The sequence below is a fragment of the Talaromyces atroroseus genome, assembly GCF_001907595.1.
Source record: "Talaromyces atroroseus strain IBT 11181 chromosome Unknown scaffold_0, whole genome shotgun sequence".
Taxonomy (NCBI): domain Eukaryota; kingdom Fungi; phylum Ascomycota; class Eurotiomycetes; order Eurotiales; family Trichocomaceae; genus Talaromyces; species Talaromyces atroroseus.
The window spans coordinates 1,511,801-1,532,416 of record NW_017971432.1 but is presented as its reverse complement, the minus strand read 5'-3'; the positions used below and the strand labels follow the sequence as shown (position 1 = coordinate 1,532,416).

Genomic DNA, 20,616 nt, shown 5'->3' with positions numbered 1-20,616 from the left:
AGCTCTTTGTATAATAACTCGAATCTTCCACCTCCAATGCTGCGGAACAGTGAACGTAGCAAAAGGAAATAATTCATAGGCTCCTCCGCGGTCACAGACAACTCAATACATTTCGTAACTATCTTCGTAACGTGAGGATAGAGAACCTGCTCGTTTTGATTTGAGAAGAGAGTGACAGCCATGAAAGATAGCTTGAACATTCTCAGCAAAATCTTGGCTTTTGCCATATCAGATGTTCCAACTTCATGAATGCGATCCATTAGGTACTGGAGTACCATCCCAGAAAAGGCGGGTGAAGTTGCTTCACTTGCGAGGAAAAATTGCGGTAGATGAATGAGGGCAGGGTGCTCAAACATGAGTTCATGAAGATATGGTATCTCGCTATGAAAAACTTCGTGGAAGGCAGCTGTGTCGATGCAATGAAAGACCGTTCCGAAGCTCTCAAGAAGCTCTTTCTCCTGGGTACCCATGGGAGCCGTATACTGACTTGCAAGATACTCAAACGAGGAGGAGTAGTTGATGTCAGGCGGAGGCTGGTCAACACCGTAATATCGAAATACGCGAGCACCTTCATGGAACAGTTTCTTAATGACTTTGACCTCCTCAGCATTGTACCCATATGAAACTTCTGGCCAATTGATCGGTGTGTTGCTGGGATCTATTTGTATATGAGTTGGGTTGCAGTTCTTCAATTGGTGGAAAATATTCTTCAACCCATTGATGAGGTTCTTGAAGAGAAACAGGTTGTCGGAAACTGGATCACCGCCTCGATCCCGCGGGTTGGAAGTCTTGATGGGAACAGCTGTGAAAATGTCAATTTCATCCCAGTCTGGAGGAGTATCCCGATCAGCCAGATAGTTCTCGGGGGTTGAATCGCTGCGGTTGCGGTTTGCGCGGGACACCTTGACTGCGTTCTCGAACTGGTAATTCATGGCAGCAAATTTATCACCGATGGCATCCAGAATCATGATAAGGTAATATCGCGCATCTTGTTTGTCTTCTAGCTTGGATATTTTTTCGGCCATGTTCAATAGTAACTTGGCACTCATAGTCTGAAAGCTGGTTCCGGGAAACTCGTCGTGTAGATTCTTCGTATACACCTCCACAGTCTTGCGTATTTGATTCCTCGAGAGGTGATCTCGCACATGATGGATTAAATCAGCAAGCATGCTGTACGCGAGAGGCCGCATGGTCTCGTAAACCGTCAACCCGTCTCCGATAAGAGTCCTCTCATCCAAGAGCTGGTCAATCGTGGCCAAGAAAATCTTTCGATAATTAAAATTGATGATATGACGGATGGCAACGAGAAGCTCCTTCCTGGCACTAGACTTTTCACGTGGGCAATCCTGCAACAAGCGAACGACGACATTTGGGAGACTGGGTAAAAAATCCTGTAAATGCTGTGCGTATATGCGGAGAAGGTAAGCCAGGAAACTCATGGTCTTCACTTGAGCAGTGATAAATTCCCCAAAAGCGGCTCGATTCTTGATTTCCTTGCACACACCGGTGAACAGCTTCCCTTGCGCATGGGCTTCGGCATGTGCTCGCTCCTGAGGCTTAGCTTGTAGGAGGAGAATACTCTTGATAAGAGGGACGAATAATTTCACGTTGGCATTCACAGTGGTACGATGTGCCTGGAAAATCGAAACAACAATGATAGGACATTCTGCCAACACCTTGAAAGACTGCATACCCTTTTGCAAGTGGTGGTTCGCCTGCTGCTGATCCGGACCCAGGTCTGTGACCGACGTGCTGGGGGAGGATGGTCTTGGTGATTGAAAATTCTGAGAGGCAGCCCCCGGTGTGGAAGGCACAACGCCGGTGGGAGGCACACCAGGTGTTGTTCCTTGAATTGGAGTATCGAAAGTATCCCGTACAACTTCTTCCATACCTTGGAACATTTCTTGAATAAGTTCAAGAAAAGGCTGTACTCGGGGAGCTGTTGCCTTGACTTGATTCCGCACGAGGTCCATAATGGTTTTCATACACAACACTGCATTTTCTTCATTTTCGACCCTCACGAGCTGCATCAACGTATCTACCATGTCAATGGCGTAGGGCTCGACATCAGGAGAAGCTGTTGGAAGGCGATGCAAGGTTTCAAAAACGGCATTCCGCAGTTTCTGAACAACATGGAAATATCTTAGTAAGATCCTTCCTTCACATAATGACCAAAGGACTTCGAAGCTTTCTTACATGGTCGAAGGACGTGTTTATGAACACCGGCTCGCCCTTGAGGACTTTCTTGAAAACAGGCCATAGCTTGGTAAGGAAGATGGGATAGCTGGACCCGGAACAGAGGCTTTCAATCGAATCTCTAAGTTCCACAGCGACATTTGCTCTCCTCGCGATTTCTGGCAATCCAAAGCATTCAAGTGTCAGCAATAATTTTCAACATCAGTAATAGTTGGTCAATTCCATACCCCATTTCTCATCCCCAAGCTTCTCCACGAAAATGTCGATTTTCGACTCCGCCATGGTCGCGACCAGAGGAAGGCCGAGAGATCAATTTGCTGTTGACTCGAGTTGTGCAAGCTTTGTCCATTCAAATGCCAGGCCTACGGGCCGGCATGCTCTGGTGAGGTCGCAATGACTTTTAATGGTCGTAATTCATATGGCATGCACAGGGTACAGTCCTGTGGTAGAAGATCGCGCAAGCCTGACGCTTCGTAGAGAAAGAGTGGATAGAAAGATTTCGTTAAGGAAGTAGACCGCTCATAAAACGTCCTATCTGAAAAGAAAAGAGATAGGTAGAAGAAATAATACCAAGTAATAAAGACAGAAATTAGAGAAAACAAAGGAAGGTTGTCGTCTGCGCAAAATAACTTGAGTGAGTAACTTGCAAAAGCAATGGAGCTAGGCCTGCGCGAAAGATCACGCCTAGACTTGCGGGCAATCGACGAGCCTATGTACAGAGCGCTATGCCAATTAGAGTAATTCTGGGGAACATTATTTCTCCGGCGCGGAACTCCACTTAGTCGCGCGGCAGGCGTTGTTTACGGAAGGGGAAAATTAGCCGCTGTCCAATCAGAAATGTGTTTGCGGTGTACTCCATATAGGCACATGCTATGTAGCAGCCAATCAACTTGGGGGAATTGCAGCATTGCCTTTCTTCCCAATACAGGCAGTATACTACGTTTGTTAACAAAAGGACTTTGCTAGTGATAGTTGTCAGCAATTGACAAAATTCTAAGATGAAACCACTAATTCTTCCTTGATACATTGAACCGCCGGCGTGGAATGAGCCTGCATCAAATCAACAATCATGAAAAGGCGGGAACCTTTCTATCCTGGTCTATCAACCGATTAATCACGTTTGCAAAACGGCCTGCCTTGTCAACATCCTGTTTGGCCGTCTCAATCCCCAGCAAGATCTTCTTGACTCCCACACCGATCTTCTGGTCATCTTCAATGCTATAGATGCTTCCAAGAATTCTGTCAACCTCCTCCGGTGTGAATGATTCAGAGGTCCCTAGGATATGCCGCAGCTCATCGTATGTGCTGACTGTTGGGACCTCGATGTCGGCATTGAACGAGCTGTACATATCTAGATCTTTGAGTAGGGCGCGCTCTGTGGTAGTCGCTAGAATCAAGAGACGGCGTCCATTCGCAGGAGCCTTCCTAGTGAAAACCATCAAAGTTTGAAGCACAGAGTTGCTGAAGCGAGGGCCAATGGGAACCCAGTCGATTATTCGCTCAATGTTGTCAACAACTACAATACTGGTGCGACTCTTGTACGCGTCCATGAAGATCTTTGTTATATGCTGAATTTTCGCTGTCTCGCTGAAGCCAACCATGTCTTCCGGGCTAATAAGCCGAATGAATGGGTAGCCCGAGTCTATGGCTATTCGTGCCGCAAGCGCAGTCTTACCACTTGCCGGAGGGCCATGGAATAAGACTGAGAATAGAGGGGTTCCGCCTTCTGCACCGACCTGTTGCACAAACAGGTTTCCTTCTTTCAGGATTTCAAGCACTCTGGGGGAATAATGGATGATACCCTGCTGAACGCAGTCACTAAGCTGCTCCTCCGCCACACCAAAGGCCGGTTTGACTTCATCAAGAGCATTTAGGAAATCGTCTCGTCGAACTTTCAAGTTGGAAACATCCTCCTTAATACCGGCCACCGTATCGGGCTTGACGTGCCTATTGAAGGCAAACGAGGTTGCAGCCTTCACAAGTCCGGAAATTTCAGCACCCGAGTAATTCTTCGTTAGCTGCGCGAGTTCCACCAAATTGACATCAGGTTCCATCACATTGTTATCCCTCATCTTTTGAGTGTGAATTTTCAGGATTTGAGCGCGACCCTTCTCATCTGGCAAGCCGATTTCCATGTGAACTTCCAAACGACCAGGTCGCAACAAGGCATCGTCGATCATGTCCTTCCTATTCGTCATACCAATCAAGAGAATATTGTTGAGCTGGTCAACTCCGTCAAGTTTCGAAAGCAATTGATTGACGACGCTATCACCAACACCAGTGCCACCACCAGCTCCGCTGCCACGCTGTTTGCAGACGGCATCAAGTTCGTCAAAAATGATGATATGCAACGCACTCTCGTCTCCTTTCTCCTTGTATTCCTTTTCAGCATCGGCAAACATTTTTCGAATATTTTCTTCTGACTGGCCGACATATTTATTAAGCACTTCTGGACCGTTGATGATCTTGGGTTCTCGAGCATTCAGCATTTTACCAATCTGCCGGGCAATTAATGTCTTTCCTGTTCCGGGAACTCCATATAGAAGAATACCCTTAACATGCTGTATACCCAATTTGTTGATTAAACCAGGCGGGAAGATCCGCGACGCAAAGGCTCGACGAAAAATTGTGCTAAATTCCGCATCCAAGCCGCCGATGCCCATATCCTCGAACTTGAAATCCGGTCGGATGATGGAGTTGGCGGCAGGCCTGCGGTCAGAAGCTTTCAAATTGATTCCGCTCTTTGCATCTTTGTAAAAGTTGAGAAGTGTATGAGGGGTAAGAATGCCTCGCGCTGTAGGATCAGTTGCAACGCCGCCTTCCGATGGTTGGGCTTGCTTCTCGGACATCAAGTCTATCAACTCGACAGTCTTTATAGTCAAAGAAAGAGGAATACCCCGATGGTCCATCAGCACTTTTTGGCCCGGTGCCAAAATCTGGTCTTTGAATTTCTACTTCCAGTCAGAAACATCACAACGCACACAAAGGTCTGAATATATGAACGAGCTTTGACACACCTCAATGACAGCATTTGCCAGTTCACCCTGGTCGTACGGCTCTTCTGTCCTAGATTTCCCGGCGAAACCCACCTCGACATCACTCGAGCCGAGATAGGCCTTTCTCTCCTGAGTGAATGGGTTGTAAATCTGTGCTCTCACAGAATCTGTAACGGCGATCCTAGCCCACATTCGCTGCCGCTCCGAGAAACCAATGTACCCTTGTGGGAAGCCATCAAGAGGCCGCGCAGATAGGACGTAGTAGTCATTAACTAGTAGGTAAAAGTCGCGTCCAAAGGCTTGAGGAGGGAAATCCGCAGGAGAAACGGCTACCCTGTTTAAAAAAAGGAATATTGTCAGCATAACTGTAATAGAGAAAAAGAAGAATTCCAATTGTCCAACCCCATCTTACAGATTTCCATATGTATAAAGAGTATTCGGACTCTTCTCTGAGCGCAACGACCAGGTCGCTCCCGCAGCGTCGTTAACTGGCCTCCTTGCACCTTGTGGTGGTCCTCGCTGCGGAGGTGGCGGACCTCCTCCGTAACCCCCGCGATTAGGATCCCCCATTACAGGGTCGTAGCCAGTCCTTCGCGGGTCGGGTCCAGGATTGGGCCTTGCTGCGAAGGGGACATTATTGCGGTTGAACATTTCACGTTTAATAGAATCGTTGATTTGTCCTCTCAGTTAACGGAGGTGGTGATTCGAGTGTTGAAACAGTTTCGATATGTATGTAAGATGAGGGCTCGGAATTCGTGTAGCTTGTAAGGCAACTGGTAGTGACTCCCCCTATTTGAATAAGATAGGATGTTGTCAGATACTTTCTGCGACGTTGATCGGTTTCAGGATTCGCAGAATTATGAGGAGTAGAAGCCACCTATGTGAGTTGTTGTAGTTTCAGTTTAGTGAACCATGCAACTGCTTGTTATGTCACCGCCTCCATCGATGCCTCTGCGGGCCTTGGTGGCGCAGTCCACGGATAATCATTCTTCCGCTCCACTACTGCGTCTATGCTGAGATACTCGGGTACCTTTCTCTTATCCCAATTCCCTAGTACAGTCAACTGCGCTGGATTTATTTCCTCCATAATCATATTTCCAAAGTTCTCTCAATAACTATTTGTCTTATCTTCAATTATAAACGGTGATATAGAATGTCGATTTCATGCGACACCGTTGGAGCTCGCCCGCAATCTCTAAATAGCTGTGAACGAGACACCAGCAAGCAGGACAAAAAGGACAAAAGGGGGAAAGAGAAGGAAAAGAAACAAAAAAATGTCCATTAGTAGCTGGTACTTTGGACGCAAAACGCCTATTCACCCATTTTCCATACCCGAAACAACACTGTCTAGAAAGGATGGATTGCAAACTTCAAATGATGTGCTCAAGTAACCCGCGTTGGTCTTTGAGCTCTCATGTTGGCATAAGAAGCAGACGGCAGAAGAAACATAGGTTAAACCATATACACGAACAAATATAGAGAGGCGGGGGGGCGGCGCAAGGGGGGCCAGAATTTGCAACCAAGTCAGGGGGTACCAACGTTATCGTAAAGAGAAAAACCAGAGGCCAAAGTAACAAAGGAAAACAAGCATGGGGGTAGCCGTAGAGGAACCACAGTTATACGCAGCCGCTATGATATTTGCAGGACACGAAGATGGGGCACATGCTATGGCACGGAAATAAGAGAAATGCTCAATGCGTAGACACATTATTGTCGAGTTGAGTTGCTCCGAGACAGTACAACCGTTGCTGGAGAACTAGAGGAACTGCCAAGAGAACTGCGTCGCATCCTCACACTACTGCCGCTTCCACTGCGTCGTCGGCGAGCATGTCTCTGGAACACATGGACGTTCACGGTTAGAATCAGGATTGCTACAAAAACACAAACGGCAATATCTTAGCAAATGGAGGATGTCAAACATATCAGGAGGATGAATTAAGTGCAATGTGTAACGCAATGTGCATCATACGGTAGCAAAAATATTCGGGGGTTCACTAACCGAGTTCGAGCTCCTCTCCTTAATGGTTGCGGATTCGTCAAGTTTGAGGGCGTTTAGTCGCTTCTGGCTGTCTTGAGTCACCGGATCAATATCGTCCGACTTCGCAGCAGAAGCTGAGGCCAATGAAGGCTGGTCGGATAAGAGGCCCTTCTTTCGCTGGTCCGCTCGTTCAGCAAGCAGCTCCCACCTCCGACGTCGAGCCTTTTCGCGCTCTTCAGCTCCGTTTTGGTGTTCATTATATTCCTGTGAACACTCATCGAAAAGTTGTGGGTTGATTTCCATAAATAGCTTCATGGCGTTGTACACCATACTATGGATTGTCCTGAATGAGGTCAGTCAGATAGATTATCATGGATTGAGGGCGATCAGGAGGAAGGTCAAGGACATACCTATTCCAATGACCTTTGGAATTTTCATATAACGGAGCGAACATAATGGGCAATATAGTCTCCACATTGTCACTAACCAAGTTGCAAAAATATTCATTATTCCAGAAATATAAGGCTCGCTCGGCAACCTAGAAGGCAATTAGCATCGAGACACATAGAACTGAGAAGGGAACAGGTCGCTCGCACCTGAAAGTGAGGACTGGCAACCGACTTGGCCAGTTGGGTGAAAAGTGGTCCTTGGACCTTTGCAAATTCCGTAGGGTCCATAACCTCAAAGATGTCTTCTACCTCGTTTAAAAACATCACTTCTTTTGTGCTATTCACTTTAGGCCAGTAACGGAGTAAGCCCATAACAACCTATGCGAAGAAAAAAAAAAAAAGAAAGAGTTAGCATAACATCACAGTACGAAGTGGATGACGAGAAAGACTAACATCTTCTGTGAGTGCAGAATCCTTTTCAAGGAACTGAACAATACAATAGGCAAGTTGCGGATGGTACATGCTCAAGCCTCGAGGTTTGTGCATTGGAATCAAAACTCGTGTCAAGAAAAGCTTATGCTCCTCTTTAAGTGGGAGTGCAAAGCCATTGATAATCGATCCCAGGATTTCCAGCAGCTCCGCGATTCCGTTGAAACGTTCAGTTTCGTATGTAAACTGAAAGAAAACATTGTTTATCGAGCGCCGAATGAATGAGCGCAAATTAAGGAACTTGCCGTAGATCCGGTGCAGCGTCGTCTTCAAAAAATCGCGCTCGCGAGGGTCCTCGGAATCGAATAGCTCGAGTAACTGTATCACAAGGCGTCAGCATAGATTCTTAACCTTTTTTTTTTTTTTGGATAAGAATCTTCAAAAAGCTCTTCTTACCTGAAGAACAAACTGATGGTCGATATACTGTTTCGCGATGTTCGTATTGAAATCCTGGCTTTCGATGAAGCGCAAGAAAAACTCGTAGACAACTTGAATATGGGGCCAAGCGACTTCCAATACCGGCTCGTCTTCCTCGGGGTCATAGGCCTCGCCCTGGGGCGTGACTGGGGGTGGAATAGGGCGGAAAAGGTTTTTGGCGAACATATCGACAACACGAGGGTACATTGGCTCGGTAATAACGGAACGGTTGTTTGCAACGTAATCGAGGAGTTCATGGAGTGCCAGCCTCTTGATCTCTTTCGATTTCATATCGGCCGTAGGATCGTTGAAGTCGAATATAATGTTGCATTGGTCGATCTTCTGCATGAAAAGGTCCTGTCGACGGTTTGGCGGAACTTCATGAAAGCCGGGCAACTTCTCCAATTCGCGCTGGCGTTGGTCGGAGATGTCAAACCTAGATGAATGCTGCCGCTTTGGTGTTCTAATTCCATCCGACATATCTTTTGGCGTCGAATGGAGTCTGTCGTAGACATGAGACTTCTTTGGCGGCGCCAGATCACCAGGCATGGTTTCGGCCGCTCCAGGAGGAACGGGGGCATGCTATACGCAGGGCATAAAGTTAGCCCTCGATTGTCGGGGTTAGATTACATTCATGGGATTGCTCACCGGAGCACTGGGACTGATGACAACACTCGGGGTGATAGGCTGTTGTCCTTGCCTTGTGGGCGTGCCCGGAACGTTTCCTACCTGGCCTCCTACTCCTGGCGCGGAAGGCACATAATGCTGGCCGGTGCCAGCTGGAACAGCGGTCCCCTGGGCATTCTGTTGAGCTACAGGCGAATTGCCAGCAGCGGGGGACACATTGTCAGACTTTGTGCTTCTCGTCTCGTTCACCGAGGTTGTTGAAGATGTAGGGGTTACGTGGTTAGGACTGGTCGATTGGGTTTGTTGGGCAGGGCTCAGCGAGGCATTCGACGGAGTGTTGGAGGTATCTCGCTTCTTCGACGACTTATTTGAGTCTTTTGCCCGCGAAAGCTGTTCGTGCTGCAACTGTTAATGTTTTCCTCGAAACAGCCCGTTCCGGAGGCGTTGTCCCTGCTATCCGACTTGGAGCACTCACCACTCTCTGTCTGAAACCTTTCATCTTGCCCGATGAATTCGATTGCCTTTATGAGCACTGGCGTATGGTATAGTATGTGCCGCAACAGCTCTCCGAGTTGCAATCCGGGGCACGGGGGAGGGGAAGGCCGGCACAACAAACACGCTTGGTTCTGGTTCTGTGGATATGCTAGGTATGAGTTCCCGGGCCGGCAACGACGCGTGGTGGCAATTAAGAGGCTGCAGGCATAGAATAGCGATTGTTTGTGCAGAGGAAATATTCTTCAGGGTGGTGGTGGTGGTGGTTGAAGCAGGCGACGTACGTTGTTGCGACACGCTAAACAACAGCCTCACTCTTGGGCCAGGGCGGATTGCCGCAGCTTCTGGCGACGAGGGAGATTCAAAAGGAGAGTGTGGTGTATCAGCAGCAGCGGCAGAACGTACCTGGAGCGTGAGTGCAGGAGGAAGCAGAGCGAGGCAGCTGGTCTGTCTGTCTGTCTGTCTGTTGGAGTCTGGGCGGTGGAGGTTGGTCCAACTTGGTTGTCCGTCCCTGTGTCGCTTAGCTGAGCGGGGGATGGCCCCGGCGACAGGACAGCTTCCACCACCTCTGCCGCTGCTCTCCTCTTGTTTTCTGGTCTTGTCGGCGCTACTCTTCAATGTTTCTTTCTATGGCTACTATTTATTGATGCTGTCTGTGGCTGCGAACAGGGTTTTGAATGCCTGGCTCGGAGGTTTCCAACCACTTGTGCCATCCAGGTCAGTCTATTGACTGCGTCTTCTCCTGTCGCAAATGCAATAGGGGGCCGGCTAGTCGGGACTCTCCTTTTCTCCTGCTATTTATATCTCAGTTAATAACTAACTACTGTTCAGTCGTTTACGGAGTATGGCCGCCGAGTTGGCAGGCTGCTTCCTGTACATAACACAGGGAAGCGATGTCTGCTTGCAGGTGTCATCTTCGCATTCAACATTAAATTTTCAAAATCTTCGTTGTTCATCCATCCCTCTTGCTTCTAGTTAACTATCTCTAAATAACGCGCCATGTAGATAAGATTACGGTAGTTTGTGGGAAGCAAGCCGGGTGGGTCACGTGAGCATGTCTTCAGTTTTATCACGATCGTGCCTCATGCTGGTCGCTCTGCCCTTTCAACGAGCGAGGCAACCGGCGATTTCGCGTTTATAGTACTCATTCACGCGGGGCATAAAGCCTGGTGCCAGATAATGATGACTGCTATCTCTATTTTACCGGAACATCATCAGCCCTGCGGCGCATAAATATATTTTCCCGTGCACCGGGATGTCTGAGTACTTACGCAGTTGCCATCCTTGACACATACTATCACTCTACACCAACTCCGAAGGCTAGCATTGCCTGCCATTTTTGTTTTTTTGATCCATTTCAGTCCAGTGATAATAACAAAATGGACGAGGATCGAGACGAGCCTCAATTCGCCCCCTGGTACCGCATACCGTCGCGTCGCATTGTGGCCGTCGAACACCCAGGCATCGTGAAAAATGTCGACAGAGCAATCAAAACTCTACAAGGGGACGCCGGCATTTCCAAGGCAAGTCCTTTTTCGCCATGCATCATTGCGCCAGCACTGACGTACGGTATAGATACTGGATCCTTCCAAGCCGGACTACAAGGCTCAACTATCCCTCCGCCCAGAGGATCCGCTGGCAGGCACAGTTGAGTCAATGAACAGACAAACCAACAACATCCTGCTGAAGGTCACTGTTCCAAAATGGACAGGACGAAAGCGGAAACGCGGAAGTGATGAGCCTTTTACTATGAGCTCGGATTCCACGCAGCAAGACATCGAAAGAGAACGCCAGAGCTGTGCGTTTAGGCAACGGAGTTTGATGGATAATGTCCATCAGTATTCGGTTGAGGTTATGGGGACAGTTGAGAGAACTCATAATTTCAGAAGCATCCCTGATTACGTGTATTCGACAATGGCGAGTCCGTTCACACGGAATTTCCGAGAGAAGATATTGCCCTTTGAATGTACGTTTTCTGCCGTGTACCTTTCCTCAGAAGCACGGAACTTGCTGAGCTGACTGAAATATAGTTGAAAAGATGCGACAATTCGACATATCCATGAGCAAAGGAGAGACCAAAAATGTCGATCTGGTCCCTCCACCAGCCTTCAGCAAAACATATATACCATTTCAATATACCTACCGCCAGAACCCGACAGTCAAACTGTCTCAAGACACATCGGGAAATATCACAGCTTTCAATACCCAAACAGCAACTAAGGTGCTTACACATCTGGTAACCTACGATGTGGCCGAAGTGCCTTCTAAACCACGCGACGAATGCCCGCCTATATCCACCCTAGACCCTGACCTCCAGAAGATAATCGCCACCCTCCAGAGACTCTTCTCCGAACGAATAGCATGGACTCGTCGCGCGCTCATGAGCGAAGTGCGAAGCAGCGATCGCTACATTCTTAAACATGCCATCGGCTATGTCGGATACATATTCCGGTCTGGACCATGGCGAGACGCAATTTTCAAATTCGGACACGATCCTCGTAAAGACGTGGAATTCCGCAAATACCAGACATTTGTCTTTCGCATTCTTCCGCGCGAACCGGATGTTGCTCGCGATGGAGGCGGGAGTGCAAGACAGCGAATAAATAATAGCAACATCAGTAATCTCAACGTCGCCACCAGCAGCGGGCGTGAATTTAGCGGTCGTGACATCTCTTCAATCCCCACCGTCACTCGCGAAGGAGGACGTACCGGCCATATATGGACAGGCAAAGCACCGCTCGCAGTCGACGGCAAGATCTGGATGGTCTGCGACATTGTCGACCCCATTGTGAAAAACCTCCTGTTCCCCGCTCAACCAAACAAGGACTTCCTCCGCAAAGAATGCGATCCCATCTGCGACGGATGGTACGGAAACGGCACACTAGCCAAAGTGAAAACCATCATGCGCCAGAAAATCCATGCATTGACTCAGCAGCACCGCGAACCCGCCGATGCAGAGTATGAGTGTATCTTGGGGTTTCCGGATCATGCGTCTGATGAGAAGAGCTTGGAGGCGTTTCATGTGGATGCTGAGACGGCGACGCCGAGGGAGAGTATGCTTGCGACTGAGGTCCGGGCTACGATCAAGGGAGCTGCGAATTGGAGATGGGCCGTGAGCGCAAAGGCAGCTACTAGTAGTAGTAGTAGTAGCCAGCAGCAGCGACAGCAGCAACCGGAAGTGGAAGAGGAGGAGGAGAGAGAGGCTACTAGACGGGTGATTGAGGATGAAGAGGAGGCTAATGAAGAAGACGAGAATGAGCTTGATGATGACAATGTTGGCAATGAAGGTCATGATGGTGTATAAAAACCTTTAGTACAAATAAATTAGCACAATACGAAAGCACCCGTCAAGTCAGATAAAATAATTAATGGCCTTTATTGTCGAGATAAAGACATACTAACTAGATACATTGCATGCAAAAAGATAAGCACAAGAGGTCGTACATCACAATTTCATACCACGTCGTGTTTCCCAAATTCATATCGTACCGTACCGCACCGTGCCTCATTATCAATTCTTTTCCGTGTAAACATAAACGCATTCCAGAAATGAGACGCAAAAAATCAACCAAATTGAAGAAATAGAGAGAGAGAGAGATGAGAAAACCCGACAGCAACCAAGCGAATCGCCCCAAAAAAAAGCAAGTGCATACATAATGGAATGACGGACGCTTGCAAATAACGCACTCTAACCGACCCAAGGAAAGTTTAGAGAAGACACCCATTTCGAGAATGTACTGTGAACCATATCCATGCAGACAAAGAAGGGCAGGAAGAAACTATAGAACCGCTAGCATACTTCACCTCGAGTAAACAAGACTGATGCTAGACGGTATGACAGAGATCTTCTGAGGTAGAGATATCATCATCGGGATCGCCAAACGCAAGTTGCGGACACTCTGCTCCAGGATAGAATGGAGAGACAGTCAAAACGCAAGTAAGCGGATGTTGCCGATGGATACGTTGTTGGATGTGAGAGTTGGGATACCGTGGCTGAGGAAAGGTAACCTCGAGACCGGCCGTCGCCCAACTGAGTCACTATAACGAGACGATAGAAAGACAGAGATAGTTCGACAGTGGGGGCGTCAGAGTAAAAAAATCGAGGAAAAATGTGTTCGCGCAGGGTATTGAAACCATCAGAATACACCGCCGTCCGTAGCGCCATTGCTAAAAGAAGACGACAAGATAGACCAGAAAAAATAAACTCCAATGAAAGCCATAAGAAAGATCAGTAGGGAAAATCTAGGCGGCGGTCGTTCCGTCGACTGTCTTGGTACTTTCTTCCGAGACGCATGTAGTCAATGAGATAGTTTTGGGAAGAGCAGTAGATTCGGGCACGACAGAAGCGTTCATCATTTCAGTCGACGTCTTCAGGTTCTCATTGTCGTGAATGACAGCATAGGAAAGAGCATTCAGACCAGCGTCATAGTAATCGGAAGCCCTGAGCTCGCCAAGGGGAGACCGAAGCTGGGCCATCATGTTCCTCCGAGAATGGACAGGCGTTGGCTGAGCGGCTGTTGGCATGGTTATGCCAAGCTCATGTGGAGGGATATTCTCCTTTCCACGATCGTCGTACTTTGCCTTGCATTCGTCATCGCTGATGTCTAGTCTGCCGGCAAAGTGCTGCATGGTGTTGGTAGCCTCCTCGTCTGGAGTGTCGGCATGGATGTTGAAAAACCAGCTCGCAGGCTGAGCCACTTTACGCGAAGAGAGCGTTGCCGGCTTGCTCTTCACGCAGGCAACATTGGTGTTGCTTGCGAGAGAATCACGCTGAGAGCGACGACCAAAGGCCTTGGTTAGTTTTGTTTTGGCCGGGGGTGAACGACCGGCTGGCTTGGCCATGACGGCATTGACTTTGCGAGGGGTCAAGGGAGTTGTCTTTTCGACAGTAACCAGCGAGATACGACTGGTCTTCAGAGCCTTGGGGGACTCGGAGACCTGCCCATCGTCTTCTATATCACGCTTGCGCTTGGAGGCATCGAGTTTGATGGGGGCAACGTTTTCGCCATCAGAGTCATAAGATACGGAGCGCTTCAGCGGGGTAGAAGGCACGGTTGCATTCAACTTGTTCAGAACACCCAGCTTGGTCTGCTGCAGAGCACGAACACGAATTCTGCGTACAGAAACGGGAGCCAGGGCCTGACGATGGAGCTGGGGAGCCATGGCGAAGGCAGCAGACATTTTGAAGAATGATATCAGTGAATAGGCTGAAAACTAGGGATTTTCTAAGAGCGATCTGCTGGGTTTATCGAGAATACGATCGAAGAAGAGATGGAGAGAGAGAGAGAGAGAGAGAGAGAGAGAGAGTCAAGACTGGGCACTGGGCTTGGTTAAATGGTGCGAGCCCAGAAAGCTACGGTGACGAGAAGTCGACGGGAATTCCCAGCACAATTTCAGAAACGAGGAATAGTAGAATCGAGAGAGAAAGCTGCAATCCAATAGGGTCGCGAACAGAGCTCTACTCTGATGGTCTCTCTTTGGGCGGCGGTCTTCAGTCGGTCTTCAGGGCGGGCGTTTCCCTTTGTACACACTCGTACCGGTGAGAAGAGAGTCGGCAAGACAGAAGCAGCCTAGGGATGTCAAAAGAGTGTGGAGGACAAGCGATCCTTTGTTTGCAGAGTGCCCGGTGATATGGAGGTGAAGTTGAGGACTGGCGGAGAGGGACAGAACTGGCTGGGCGAAGGTAGGGGGGGGAAACCGCGTATATGAACTTGTGAAGGAGGAACGCCGCCAAGGAACGGTATGTATCGCTGTACAGTAATCGCAAGGTATTACTGCATACTCATAGCACGGGGGGGTTGATGCGCTGCAATGCAATGCTAATGCACAGGAGATTTCTCGCGTTGTTTGGCGGCGTTGAGGCACGGGACGCAAGGCGCGATTGGCGGTAGCCTCAGGCCGGAACAAGTACATTACAGACAATGCATACAATACTGAAGAAAGACAAAGGGATCTCGGGGCATTCCGTGCAAATAATTTGTTATAGATCGATGAAGAATTCTTTATTGTTGTGATATACGATGTATTCCATAGTCAGTTATGATTTATTTAATTTTAAACTTCAATTCTTCACTCGCACAGCATACGTTGAGTTCTATAGTTACTATATAGTCTCTAGTATAATACGTTCCTAATACGTAACGTGCCTCGACGCGCCTGACGCGTAAGGCGTCCATCCTGTGCAGGTATCCCCAAGTACCTCCCGCAGCGGTTCCGCGGGCAGGGAACCTGGAGATACATCGCGCTAGCACGTAATAGAATATAAAATACATCGCCCTTGCTCCGCGAGTGATGGCGTGCATGTTCAGCAGCCACTCGTTTCTCGTGAACTGGTTGTGAGCTGAGGATCCTGCATGTTTGGAATTAATGCACAACGCGCGAAACGATCAGGTCGATATCGAGCACGCATATCCAATCAGTCCAGCTGGCCAACAACCACCATACCATCTATAAATAATATGTAACTACGTCGTAGCTAGATCTCATCCTCCCACGGGATGCTGTCCATGGCGCCCTGTCTTTCCACACACCGCGCAGAAGCCCGTCCGGCTCGTTTCATCGCCTCGTCCATGACAACTTGATACCGCTCGCGCTTCGAGGCCTCATGGCCGGACTGCCGTTGTCGCTCTCGCCAGCGTGCTATATGCGTTGCGTAGCCGCCAATGAAGGTGTCCCCCGCTGCGGTAGTGTCGAGAACCTGCGACACCTTCGCCGCGGGGATCTCGTTCGTAAAGCGCGATTCACCGTCGGCCGCAATCGCCGTGCCGGCATCGCAGGCGCTGTACCAAACCCCCTTCGCTCCCAGCGTGATGACCACGTATGTCACCCCCAGCTTGTGGAAATATTGCGCCACCTGTTCTCGCAGCCCCGCGCCCTTGACTGCGGGCACAACCCGTAGCAGTTCCTCGGTCTTGGGCGCCATCAGTTCAGCCTCCGTCTCGTTCATGATCAAATGGTCCACTGCCGCATACACGTCCTCCGGCAAGCCACCCGGCGGCGCTGGCGCAGGGTTGAACATGACTTCCGGCCCAGCCTCGATCCCCTTCTTGCCACTCGCGTCTTTGTACTTTGCTATTTCCCGTAGAATGCCAATGACTGTTTCAATCGGAATCTCTCCCTGCATTACAATGACGTCCGGGATCGGTGGCGCCAGACCCGTGCTGAGAACGTCGGGGATCGCCTGCATGCCCGAGTAGTTGGCGCCGGGCGAGAAAAGAATGCGATTCTCGCCACCGGCCGACGAGTCGACAATGATCACCGCCACGCCCGTATAGTCCTCGTCCACGGTCCTAATGCGCGCCGTATCTAGGCCAGACTGCTCGAGCGTGGGACGAAGCAGCGATTGGAAATGAGCGTCGCGGCCACCGACGGCGCCCACCATCTCGACGCGGATTGGCTCGTTCGAGCTCGCGGAATGTGTTGCTGAGGATTTCCAGCGTGACAAGCGACCGCATGCCACGGCCTGGTTGGCGCCTTTCCCGCCGGCGCTCGTCGTGAACGAGGTCGCTGTGATGGTCTCGCCGGGCTCAGGGAACCGGCGCGTGACCGACACCATGTCGGCATTGAGCGAGCCGATAATCCGTATGAGGGGAGTCATTTTATTGATTGTATTTCCTATTAATTATTGATTCTCGTGAGAATCTGCGGAGGTTGAGAGAGTGACCCCGCCGACATCAGAGACCCACCCTGTATGAATTATGTAACTAACAAACAACACAGTTAAGTAACCAATATCAGCAGTCAATGTCGAATATAGTATCAACACGCGGAAAAAAAAAGTATACTAGATTTCTCGTGCTTGATCAAGCTATTCAACCGGTACTCGTTGCTAATATGATGCAACATTGAGTGTCCAACACTGCTGTGAATGCTATCTACCTCGACCACAACGCTCCCATCAACCGTCGAGCCATCCGTGCCGTGAACTCGAACAATCGATTGTTTGAACTCTCTTGTCCATAATAATTTGATCTCCCTAGTCTTCCAGACGCTTAAAATGAGCCTGTATAGGATGTGCTTTTCAAAGAAAAAGACAGGATCACCGGATCTTATAATCTCGTGTCAAACTACCAGAACAAAGACACGTAAATAATGCTCTTACCGCTCACTCACCATTCTTAGAAACCCCCTTCGTGACAGCGACTTCCCATCCTCAGTCCATGCGTACGAAACTTTCTCTCATTGGACAAACCTACAATTCTATGAAACACAGTGTGCTCGCCACCCTATATGTATGTATACTTGCTCTGGCGGGCCGCACCCAAATCTAACATTTGATCCATCGACAACTTAATTCCCTCCCTGTTTGCCCTTTCCTATCGTCCAAATTGCCGGAGATAACATCTGACAAAGACCTTCCCAAACTCCTTGACACCCCAACAAAGCAAGTCAAATGGGTGAAAGAAGCTGGTGCTTGAGCATTTGGGTCGCGTTGTGGACCGCGTCGACAGGCCTCCGATGCAGGGGATGTTTAGTCGGAGACTCTTTTTGACCGTGAGGGATAAAAGTGATATAGTACAACAGTTCCGTACTGAGCCACTCGATCTAGATGCTTTCAAGATTGCAAAGAAAGCCTTAGGTTCAGTTGTGCCAGACATCACAGCATTAGAAGATGAGGAGCTCCTCTCCCCAAGGTGTTTGGGCTTTTTCTTTCAACCTCCTACCTGGAAACATGTGGTTTCAGGGAATTGCTGGCAAGGGCGCCCAGACCCGCATCTCTATCGATAGATCACTTGGTCGTATTTTGTCGAAAGGGTTTCTTGCCGACAGGAGTCACAAGACTGTCGATGGCCGTGTTCGATTCCATCTTGAAGACCTGATAGCGTCACCTGGATTCATCCATACCGGCGCCAGCTCCAAACATTCCTTGAAAACCTAGAACAAATAAAATGTCTCCCACTTTGGGTTTCCCACCATGACCTGAACGAAGTGAACGTCTTAATAGATGAGGACTGCAACATCACTGGCTTGATTGACTGGAAACCCTATTTACTCCACTCCCATTTGGAGTTTGCTTTGGCAGGATTCACACATATGCTGGCGAGTACACGGTTGGGGAATTATTGGGTGCCTGATGAATCTGAAGATGCTGAGAGGGCATTTTTGAAGGAGCTGTTTGATCAAATGCGACGTAATATTCATGGAAAGGTTGAAGGGACAAATGAGCCTTGTCCAGCATGCCGTGGTTCTTGGAACTCTTTTGGATTGCCTTTCATTCGAAAAAGGGAAAGTCATTGTCGGCGAGATGTCTAAGAAGGCTCTCCTAAGCTTTTACATACCGGATCCCATTTCTGAGAGGGGAAGAGCGTCCATACCGAGATCAGCTACCTCATGTTACAGTTGTTATGGAAGAAGAGTGCTGGGTTTAACTCAAGGCAAATTCTATTGACATCGATTGCCCTATCGCCCCACTGCGGGCCGGGCCTTAAAACATATTTATTTTACTCGACGAGGTGCTCCATACAAAATTACGTCAACTATCTAGGTAACATTCACAATTACCAACCTTTCTCTAGAATTCGTCATCTTCCTAGTAAGTGCTAGTAACATGAAATATCGAGCTTCATGTACTACTGTATATATCCTTGTTTGACCCGTATTGCAGGCTTGGAAAAATAAATCCTAGTGAATATTTCGTACGCGGTGTATACAATAAAAGAATATACCCAATGCTTGGATAACACTAGGATATATATCGTTTATCCAGATCCCCAAAGTACTGATCTAGATGGTATGTCCACTGCCCAGATGAGATTCCAAAAGTCAATCACAAAGTCCCCTCCTTCCGCCAGTAATTGCTTGAAAGTCTCAATGTCGCCAATCTGACCTAGAATGGAGGCCACGTAACGAGACGCGAGGTTTCTCAATGGGTCTATTTCGCCCTTGAGTGGAGGGGTGTTCTGATACACGAACCTGAGGAATTCGGTAATGCAAACAACATTTGTCTCGTAGACCGTGAAACTTTTCAAGATTGATGGAGCTTATGGAGAATCAACTGGCGAAGTGACTCGATTCCATACTTATCAGCTAACACATAGAGTTCAGCATGTCCCACAAGAACGTGAGTAAAGTCCTGTGTCGGACTCTCGTTGCCCTCTGGCTTAAATTGATAAGTGGACTTGAATGGCGGATATTCTAGGTCCAGAAATACGTTTCGAAGATCTCTCTCGGAGATCGTCCGTTGCTTTAGAGGCAATTCAAACGCATGATTAGTCTCAACTCCGAATCCCGGCTCGGATGGTGGTCCACGTTCTGTTTCTGGTTCAGGAACAGGCTCGTCACCGGTAAATCCGTATCGGGGTATGTCAGATTTCTTCGTCTTCTTTTTGCCCTTTTTGCTACTTGGGGATGTGGTGCTGAAATGGGAACTCTGCTGATATGTCGGTGGTGTATAGTCCTGTGAGTATGCGAATTCACATAACTGAGCGAATGTATCCATCTTCACGTCTGACCAGTCTACTCGTCGAAGTTTTGCTTCAAGCATCTGGCCATTCATAAGTGTATCGAGGGCCGGAGAGAGACCGGCCAAAGGTCCGGAATGGACTATGACCTCTTTTCTCTCCTGGCCGACTTGAAACGTGAATATTGGCGAAGAGATATACCTGTAAAACAGTCAGCGGCAACGGGAACACAGCAACACAAGTAGCTACTCACATGCCAAAACGGCCCTCCATTTTAGCAACAGTTCAGACAGTACAATTTCACACTTGAATACCACATTCGGGAAAGAGATCATTTACAGTCGCGCGAAATCGTCCATTGATGGGAGAGGATGATTGGGTTCTGACAGCCATCATGGATGTTGCACGGACAAACGCGTGTTCTACCATCATTGGATGCGAGAACAGCTGCAGATGCATTTATATTGGCCGTCAAGTATTCCTAAATAATTGTTGACAATCTTAGTTCATGTGTAGGTACCAGATCATAAGTCTAGGGACAAGCACATTCATATTGTTCAAGTATCCTAAGTTAAAGAACACCTAGCGTCCTAGGAAAATATACGTTGTTAAGCATGCATAGTCAATCAATC

The 20,616-nt window shown here is 48.5% G+C and overlaps 7 protein-coding genes across 7 annotated transcripts; 1 reads left to right on the top strand and 6 right to left on the bottom strand.

Annotated features, from left to right (window-relative positions):
* Positions 1-2,196: 2,196 nt before the first annotated feature.
* UA08_00547 (hypothetical protein) lies at positions 2,197-2,478 on the bottom strand (the record flags this gene model as incomplete). The annotated part of the gene is made up of 2 exons (XM_020260365.1): positions 2,197-2,354; positions 2,424-2,478. Coding segments are annotated over 2 exons (213 nt in total), but the record flags the coding sequence as incomplete, so codon positions are not given.
* A 785-nt stretch (positions 2,479-3,263) lies between these two features.
* On the bottom strand, positions 3,264-5,843 carry UA08_00546 (Vesicular-fusion protein sec18; the record flags this gene model as incomplete). The annotated part of the gene is made up of 3 exons (XM_020260364.1): positions 3,264-5,147; positions 5,214-5,526; positions 5,605-5,843. The coding sequence occupies 3 exons, from the start codon at positions 5,841-5,843 to the stop codon at positions 3,264-3,266; spliced, it is 2,436 nt and encodes an 811-aa protein (XP_020124408.1).
* A 1,312-nt stretch (positions 5,844-7,155) lies between these two features.
* Positions 7,156-9,591, bottom strand: UA08_00545 (hypothetical protein; the record flags this gene model as incomplete). Its single annotated transcript, XM_020260363.1, has 7 exons — positions 7,156-7,513; positions 7,581-7,708; positions 7,767-7,937; positions 8,013-8,366; positions 8,445-9,047; positions 9,114-9,497; positions 9,568-9,591. The coding sequence occupies 7 exons, from the start codon at positions 9,589-9,591 to the stop codon at positions 7,156-7,158; spliced, it is 2,022 nt and encodes a 673-aa protein (XP_020124407.1).
* A 1,372-nt stretch (positions 9,592-10,963) lies between these two features.
* Positions 10,964-12,888, top strand: UA08_00544 (hypothetical protein; the record flags this gene model as incomplete). The annotated part of the gene is made up of 3 exons (XM_020260362.1): positions 10,964-11,050; positions 11,160-11,550; positions 11,615-12,888. The coding sequence occupies 3 exons, from the start codon at positions 10,964-10,966 to the stop codon at positions 12,886-12,888; spliced, it is 1,752 nt and encodes a 583-aa protein (XP_020124406.1).
* Positions 12,889-13,826: 938 nt separating this feature from the next.
* Positions 13,827-14,765, bottom strand: UA08_00543 (hypothetical protein; the record flags this gene model as incomplete). Its single annotated transcript, XM_020260361.1, has 1 exon — positions 13,827-14,765. One exon carries the CDS (start codon positions 14,763-14,765, stop codon positions 13,827-13,829), a length of 939 nt encoding a protein of 312 aa, XP_020124411.1.
* Positions 14,766-16,059: 1,294 nt separating this feature from the next.
* On the bottom strand, positions 16,060-17,181 carry UA08_00542 (hypothetical protein; the record flags this gene model as incomplete). The annotated part of the gene is made up of 1 exon (XM_020260360.1): positions 16,060-17,181. One exon carries the CDS (start codon positions 17,179-17,181, stop codon positions 16,060-16,062), a length of 1,122 nt encoding a protein of 373 aa, XP_020124410.1.
* A 2,101-nt stretch (positions 17,182-19,282) lies between these two features.
* UA08_00541 (hypothetical protein) lies at positions 19,283-20,257 on the bottom strand (the record flags this gene model as incomplete). The annotated part of the gene is made up of 3 exons (XM_020260359.1): positions 19,283-19,544; positions 19,604-20,185; positions 20,238-20,257. The coding sequence occupies 3 exons, from the start codon at positions 20,255-20,257 to the stop codon at positions 19,283-19,285; spliced, it is 864 nt and encodes a 287-aa protein (XP_020124409.1).
* Between the last annotated feature and the right edge of the window lie 359 nt (positions 20,258-20,616).